The sequence below is a fragment of the Chaetura pelagica genome, unplaced genomic scaffold (genome assembly GCF_000747805.2).
Source record: "Chaetura pelagica isolate M959 unplaced genomic scaffold, ChaPel_1.0 scaffold356, whole genome shotgun sequence".
NCBI lineage: Eukaryota > Metazoa > Chordata > Aves > Apodiformes > Apodidae > Chaetura > Chaetura pelagica.
The window spans coordinates 7,976,344-7,984,551 of NW_009953964.1; the positions used below are offsets into that span (position 1 = coordinate 7,976,344).

Here is an 8,208-nt window from a genome sequence, read left to right on the forward strand (position 1 = left end):
ATGCTGAGTTGGGAGGGTCCCATCAGGATCGTGAAGCCCAACTCCTGTCCCTCTGTAGGGCACCCCTAGAATCACAACATGTGCCTTAGAGCATCATCCAAATGCTTCTTGAACTCAGGCAGGCTTGGTGCTGTGGCCACTTCTCTGGAAAGCTTATTCCAGTGCTCGACCATCTTCTGGGTGAAAAATCTTTTCCTGATATCCGACCTAAACCTCCCCTGTTTCAGTTTCCTGCCATTTCCCCGAGTCCTGTCATTGATCACAGTTGTGAAGAGATCAGTACCTGCCCCATCTCTTCCTCTCAGGAGGAAGCCATACACTGCAATGAGGTCACCCCTCAGCCTCCTCTTCTCCAAGTTGAACAATCCAAGTGACCTCAGCTGTTCCTCATAAGTCATCCCCTCCAGACCCTTCACCATCCTCCTGGCTAACCTTTGAACCCTCTCCAATAGCTTGACATCCTTTTTATATTGCGGTGCCCAAAATTGCAGGCAGTACTCAAGGTAAGGCCTCACCAGTCCAGAGCAGAGCAGGACAATCGTCTCCCTTGACCTCTGGCAACACTCTGCTTGATACACCCCAGGACAGGGTTGGCCCTCCTGGCTGCCAGGGCACACTGCTGGCTCATCTTCAGTTTGCCATCAGTCAGGTCCTTCTCTGTCACACTGCTCTCCAGCCACTCATTCCCTAGTAGTTGCTCCATCCCAGGTGCAGAATCCAGCACTTGTCCTTTTTAAACTTCACGTGGTGGTGACTGCCCATCTCTCTAACCTGTCAAGGTCTCTCTGCAGGGCCTGCCTGCCCTTGAGGGAGTCAACAGCTCCTCCCAGGTAGTGTGGCTTGAGAATACTAAAGCAATGTGTTTTGAAATCTGTCTGTATAAAGGCAGCCCTGTTGACATGTGGTGTGATTTGAAAATGTACATTCAAGTTTAAGTTCTGCAAAACATTTCAAGGTGAGATTGGCTGGCTGGTACCTTCATTGGTGAAACAACGTACCAGAGAGTAAGGTATTCTGACTGTTGCCTCTGCTCCTCACTTCTCCTTTGGCATCACGCAGATTTGTTCAGAATTTGGCTCACTCCAACTCAGCTAGTAAGACTTTGGAGGTGTTCTGAGCTTCAGGTGCTAAATGCATGCTCCAGCCCCATTCTGTGGCCATATTAGGACAAGACACAGCTCTCACCAGCCTCACAGCCTCAACACTCACTAGCCAATTCCTTCTTCTTTCACCCTTGAGTTTCTGTAGAAGGAAGCTTGAATATGTGGGCTCTAAACCCATCTGTCATGACACGTGTAGGCCAAGTGGTGTATGAGACTGAGTTGCAGGGAAGTGATGGTTCTAGCTCTGGCTGTGGTTTGCTGTGCTGCTATTGATGAGAGATCTTTCTCTGTTCATGTCTGATAAATAACTGTTCTGTTTCCTACAGGTGAGTCTCCTGCTGTCCGGCTGCCGGCTGCTCCCATGCAACACGCTGGGCCCATTGCCCTGTTCCAGACCACTAGTGCCAGCACCGCATCAGTGGCTGTTCCCACTCCAACCCTGCCCCTGCACTCTGTCATTTCAACACAGCACTTCGCTGCACCTGCTCAGACACCAGCTCTTAATCTATCATCTGTGCTCAATTGCTCTCTGAAGAGACCTGCACCCGTTGTCATTGAGAGCTTCAACAGAAGCCCAAGTAACATCACCACCACTAATGGCAGATTTTCTGTCCCTAATACTGAACCCCCAAGGGAGTACCCAGGGGCTTCTCTTTTCCCTAGAGGTGTACCTCTTCCCAGAGCTACCCCTTTTCTTCACTCACGTATCTACCAGTCTCCTCCCATAGGTCAGCCAGCTGGTCTGTTTGGAGTACCTCCTCAGTTTTCATTTCACCATCCTTACTTTGTACCTGGACCTCACTATTTCCCCTCAAGGTAATGAAATCCTTCGTTTCAGTACCTATAAGAACAAATGCTAAAAGGTAGAGAGTCTGTTGACCTACAGAAAACAGATGGAGCATTCAGAAGAAAAGATGCTTTTACCTTCCTATAGCTCCTGTGTGGTGGGACCTGCTGGCCTGAGGCTGCTCATAGCACATGCTCAGTTACTGAAGGCTCCATAGTACTGCTGCAGCAACTGGCACTCTCAAGCCCACAGTAAATGGAAGTATCTTCTCTCCAATTTATGTGCAGTTGATTTCTGCAGAAAAGCATTAGATCTAGTGTAAAGATACGTTGAAAATGAACAGATTAATTAGGTGTGTGAGATGTCTCCTGGGTACTGTGATTGCAGCTGTCAAAACTACCAGTGTTTCTGAAACCCAGCCTGGTGGGAAATGTCTTCAGAATTCTTATGAGAGTAGTAATTCCTAGTTTTTCTCACACAGTCTTTGGGTAGTCAATCAGAGAAGATCACCTAATCAAAGAATGTACAAGCTAACACATGTATTGTCCTGTGGGTATTTCCTAAGCCAAGCATGGAAAGGAAGGACCAGTGCTCTCCCAGCAGCTGCTGTGCTGCTCAAATGCAAGAATTCTGACAGTCTGTTGATGTGCTCTCATTTCACAAAACCATGGCCATACATATTCTTTGTAAAGCATAGTTTTTCTTTTGAGACCATGCAAAATGAAACATAACAAGTTTTATATGCTGCTCTTTCCTATTAACAGCCATAACCTGCATGTTCCCACAGCAGTAAGTCTACCTGGCCAGAAATTAGGGCTGGTGGTGACCCATCAAACTAAAGAATTTAAAGAGCTGATAAGTGCAATAGAAGATATTTCTATTTTTTAGATCCTTTAAAGAAACACAGGTCACATATTCCCAAAATGGCTAAAGATGAACTTTGCTTAGCTCATGGTCTCTGAAATTAAAGAGTTTTGTAAGGCCTTTGAGGAGGAGGAGTGATCTTCTACCATAAAAGACTATTCCGAGTTCACACATTAATGGACTTCTGAAGGCTGCCAGCTTTGCTAATTCCAGGATCTTTTTAATACAGTGATTTATAAGTTCCCATTCCTATAAACTAATTTCTTGCATACAAGAATAATAATTTCTGAGCAGCATTGACAGTGCAAAGGTATCTATGCAGATTTATGCACTAAAAATTTAAATGTTAGACTGGAACAATGAACAGTCTCCCAGAAACCTCAGCAGACATTGTATCAATGTCTTTATAATGTCTGCACTGTAGAGCTTTATTACTTCCTCACACACTTTGTTTACTTAACAATGTAGTGACTTTCTGTAACACTACATAAATTCCTTGTGTCCTTCTGCATCAGAATAAAAATTCAAAACTTCTGGCACCAGAGGAATACAGTTACACTGGACATAGGAACTTTCTTCCATACTAACATTCCACATAGAGCAACAGCATAGTAACTATGTGGTATCACTGTACCTTCTTTAAATAGTAACATTGAGAGCCACATACTGGGCACAAGGATTCTACTGGCAATCCTGTTTAATAACAATGTAACTATGCAAGAGTTCACTCAATAAAATAAGAGGGTTTTACCTGTCTCTCATTATTTTTGGCATGCAGAAATAACACCAACTGACTTTTGATGCTTTGTTTTACTATTCTGAGTGTGTTGGTTAACATAATGCAGGCTTATCAGATGCTGGTTTGTCCCTGTTATTTCACTGATTAATGGAATGGGGTTTGTGTTTGTTCTCAGAGCAACACCATGGGTGTATCTCACATGAAGAGGTGCACAGTTACGGAATCTGGGCACAGCTCTTGCTGTGGCCCCAGTGTTTAAGTTAGGCATGGTTTTAAAGTATGTGTGTTCTGAATATTTCAACAGGATAAGCTGACTAGCAGAGACCATTGTGTCATTCTGGTTTCCTTAGCTGAACAGAAGTCCAGGCAATCCTCATTTCTGCAAACCAACTTGCCTTTTCTTTCATTGCAGCACATGCCCGTTCAGCCGGCCTCCCTTTGGCTGTGGGAACTACTCCAGCCCCATGCCTGAATGCCTGGGCTTTTGTGAAGGCAGGTACCAAAGACAGGAGGCAATGTTTTCACCTCTGGATGGAAACTATCCTTTCAAGGGATACTCAGAAGAAAACATACGTGAGAAGCACCACAGCTGTGAGAGCCTTGAAGCCATGTCCATCTCCAGCAAGGAGTGGTATTCCAGCCCTCTGCCACAGCTGGACATTGAAACATTGGAGGAGGTTTTGTCAACTGCCCCACCTAGTCCCTCCAGCAGCCAAATAATCAATGTAACTGACAGTGACGAGGAAGAAGATGTAAAGTTGTTGCAAGAATTGTAATTTTTTAAACAAGTTCCAATCCAAAGAAATATTATAGAATGGGAAATGCTTCCTTCTATACTGTCTTTTTGGTCAGCATGTTCAATGGAAAGCCCAGGTAGCTTGAGAGAGCTGTACAGATCATTTTGAAGAGTCTGATGAACTGTTTGTATATTGAGAGATCACAGGCAGATCAAAAACCTCTGAGGTTTCATCTGCTTCATCAGAGCATTGCTTGGGCTCTGGCTCAGGAAAACACTTATACAGGAGTTCAGCTCTAAGCATGTGATAATGTGCTTTCCTTAGGAGAGGTGTGCTTCAGCACATCCTTTTAGTGCCCAAATAGCCATTTTAATGGTATTTGTCATTATTTTGCAGGCATTACTTTTGGAGTTTTAGCAAGTGAAATAATTCTTGTGTTCTGACCATAAGGTAATTCTTGCTGCAGAAGGTCTAGAGAGTGAAGTCAAGAATAATTCTGCAATACTTTATTTTTCCTTTGATTACACAGTTTTGAGCTTCATTTGGATAATTTTTAACTGTATTCTGTGATACAACTGCTATATAACACACTGAAAATGTACATCCATTTCAGAAATATCAAGGTCTGCAGCTAATTCCATTATTAAAATTGGGTTTGTCCAGAAGGAGTGGTGAGGCATGGTAGCACCCAGGGAAAGGAAAATGGATGGGATCTGGCCCTGTGACTTACACTAGTGGGCTGTGACTTGACCCCTGAGCATAGTTAGTACTGTAAAGAACTATCCAGGGAAAACCAAAGTCTCTGAAGAATATCCAAAGCTTTTAAGAAAAAAATCTGTGCTGAACCCAAAGATTAATGTTATTCAACATTTTTTTGGCCAATATTTGTTATTTCAGTAACTTTTTTTTTTTTTTTTCTACCCTGTTGTTTTGCTGTTGTTTTATTTGAATAAACTCACTTGAACAATGTATCCCCAGTGCTTCATTTTAAGCCATGGACATTGAACTGAATAGGGACAGGTAAATTGTAATTCATACTAGTGTATGTACATGTCTGTGGGAGTATTTATATTTATATTATGTAAATCCAACTACCAGAAAAATATGGGAAGAGCTGAAAGCCAGGATGGAAGAAGTTCATTCATCCTGGGCTGCCAGACAATGCTAAAGAATGATTCAGAGGAATCTAGAGTGACATCTCAAATAGGACATCCTGTATTTCATGGGTTATCCCACTAGATCTGTTGGATCTTGAACTTTCTGTTGAACATGAGGCTTAGTTTCTGGTCTGTGAGCTCATAACTCCATTTTCCTAGTCTGAGATCAAAACCTCTCATTTGAGAACTACTGCATTTTGTAGTTAAAGAGCACAGAAGCTTGAGTGAATCCTGTCTACCCTACAGATTGGAACTGTGTTGTGAAAAACCCCTTGCTCCCAGCTGCATCTGCAATGCAGATCAATCATGAAGAGAAAAGTCTTATAAATAGTAGAAAATGCCTGTTTGTTTCTAAATTATCTTCTCACTGAAAACTGTTTTGACCTGCAGGAATGCATGTGGGCAAGTGTATGAATTCCTGCACAAGCATGTTTCAGAGCATAAAACAGCTGTTTGTGGGATTATTCTCTAGATTTAACTTTCTTCTTCTCCCATTTTCTTTTTATACACTAGGTAGTAGGATACAAGCTATGTTGCAGTGCACTAGAATCTAGACCAGTTGCTTGCCATGTACAATACAAATTTACTTCCTCCCATCTGAGGGTGTCCAGCAGTGATTGAAGGGAAAACACAATATTGTACTCTGAGTGGAAATCTGTCCTGTTTAATATCTCAAAAGCTGGAAGAAGACAAGATTGAGGGTTAATACATCCTGGATGTATCAACATGAAACAAAATACAGTTGTGAGCCACTGCTTGGACCCACCCTTGCTCTGGGTGCTGCATGGGGGGCTGCAGCTCATAGGTATGTCCATCCCTTGATCACAAGGGATGCAGCAGATAAGGAAACAGAACAGAGACTTCCAAATTCCCAGCTGATACTTTTAATCAGGCAGTTGGGATCCTGGAGGAAATGAGTCTGAGTCTGTGTAATTCCGAGATAATGGAAAGCCTGACCTTGCTTTGTGAATCAGGCAAATGTCCCATTGACTCCAGTAAGAGCTTATTGAGGAGATGGGTACAGGCAGGATCTGACTCACTCTGTGCCAGAGGCAGGCAGCCCTACAGCTTCTGGGCACGGTTAATTTGGCTGGGATACCCTGGATCTTCCATGCAACCGATGTCTCAGCAATGTGATATATCATATATATATATATATATATATATAACAACTGCACAGTCTGTGGTTATATTTTTATAGAGGGGCTTTCTGGTGATTTTAAATTAAGATAGCAATTCTCATATTACCAAGATCCAAAGATAAAAATATCACTGTACAACAAATGCAAATATTGCATGTATTTAATTTTCATGATCCTTGAATGCAGAGAAAAATCACACACAGTTTTTGGCCAAAGTATTTTAACAAGCTTAAAAGAAGGCTCCTTTTATTACATTTTTGTGCTGTTTTATTTTATTTTTTTTTAGCTGATTTTCTTTTAGAGAAACATATGGAATAGTCCTTATGAAGATTTGTTGTAATGGGAAGATTTTTTACAACCTTTCAGTGCAAACATGCCTATTCCTCATCAAAGTTGTTGGTTTTTTTTTTCCTTTGGGCAGACAGAAATTTTATGCAGGGATGAAAGCAGAATAGCCTAGTTTGTGTCTAAATTTGGCTTGCATTTTTACTTATTTATAATAAAGGCATCAACAATAGTGCCACTGTTTTCTTCTATATTACAGGCAGCTATAAATAAATGGGAGAATTCACAAAAAAATTCGAGGTTTCCCTTCGAGAGACTCCATATGATTAGAAAGGAGCTTTAATCTAGATCTCAGATTTTTGTTCTGAGAAAACATGATTTAATTGTGTGATGAAAATCTGTGACTTTCCTGTGGGCCAGCTAAAATGTCTCTTATAGCCTGCTCATCCTGATGATTCCCTCTAGATGTCCCCAAGATGTCCTCGCTTTCTTCTGCCAGTGTGACATCAGGAGTAAACCAACCTTCACAGGACCACAAAGGTTCAGTGTATGAAGTGCTGGGGACCTCTGTGAAAATTACAATGCAAAATGACAACTGCAAATGGAAACAGTCACATTTCCTTTGGGTGCAGTGGCAGGAGTCAGGAAAGACCTTCAGTAAAAGAGAGCTCAGTGGTTTCAAAAGCATAAATAAACCTCTGGACAAAAGACAAAACCTTTACTGTTCTCTTGCAAACCTTTATTCTAAATGGAATATTAATTTCCTGTCAGCCTGACTTACCAGTACACTCTGAAATGTAGCCAGGTGCAAATTCTCCCCATTTCTTCAGTTGGTTTCCTGGTGGTTCACCCTACACAGGCACTCTGAGTAGAGAGATGAATGGAAAGACTTGTGTGGGTAATGGGGGTCGATGGCTGCCTGCAGAGCAGGGCTGAGAGGTGATGCCTTTCCTTGCCACTCTGAGCCAACCTCAAAAAGCTGCACGTCAGCCCAGCCCTGCAGCCTCGCTCCTGTGGGAGCCCGGGACTCCCAGCAGAAGTTCACTGGCACAAGGGAAGGCAGTTGCTGCTCCTCATGGGCTCGGTATGTCCCAGAAGCATCTACAGCACCATGGAACATAGGTGTTTGCAGCTGGTGTCTTCAGCATGGCCCCACCAACTTGAACTCTCAGGAGCAGAGGGATTTAGGATGCCCTGAAAACATGGGTTAATCATGGTTGGATTGTTTAGACATAAATATAATAAACAAACAAAGAAATAAACAAACAATTGAAGCCATAGCACAGCTCCTTGACAATGATTTGGCCGCTGTCCTCCTCCAGGTCTCTCCTCGGGGCCGGCTTTTGGGGCACAATGGATTTCCGTGCTGGCACCAGAGCTAAGGCGGGGCGGGG

The 8,208-nt window shown here is 42.8% G+C and overlaps 2 protein-coding genes across 2 annotated transcripts in view; both read left to right on the plus strand.

Annotated features, from left to right (window-relative positions):
• The window catches only part of SOX30 (SRY (sex determining region Y)-box 30), an 8,948-nt gene extending 4,679 nt beyond the window's left edge, over positions 1 to 4,269 (plus strand). The window contains exons 5-6 of the mRNA XM_010002118.1: positions 1,430 to 1,919; positions 3,906 to 4,269. Coding sequence (XP_010000420.1) covers positions 1,430 to 1,919; positions 3,906 to 4,269 — 854 coding nt within the window. The remainder of the gene's footprint in view (positions 1 to 1,429; positions 1,920 to 3,905) is intronic.
• A 955-nt stretch (positions 4,270 to 5,224) lies between these two features.
• Positions 5,225 to 8,208, plus strand: part of ADAM19 (ADAM metallopeptidase domain 19) — a 33,647-nt gene continuing 30,663 nt past the window's right edge. The window contains exon 1 of the mRNA XM_010002119.1: positions 5,225 to 5,250. Coding sequence (XP_010000421.1) covers positions 5,225 to 5,250 — 26 coding nt within the window. The remainder of the gene's footprint in view (positions 5,251 to 8,208) is intronic.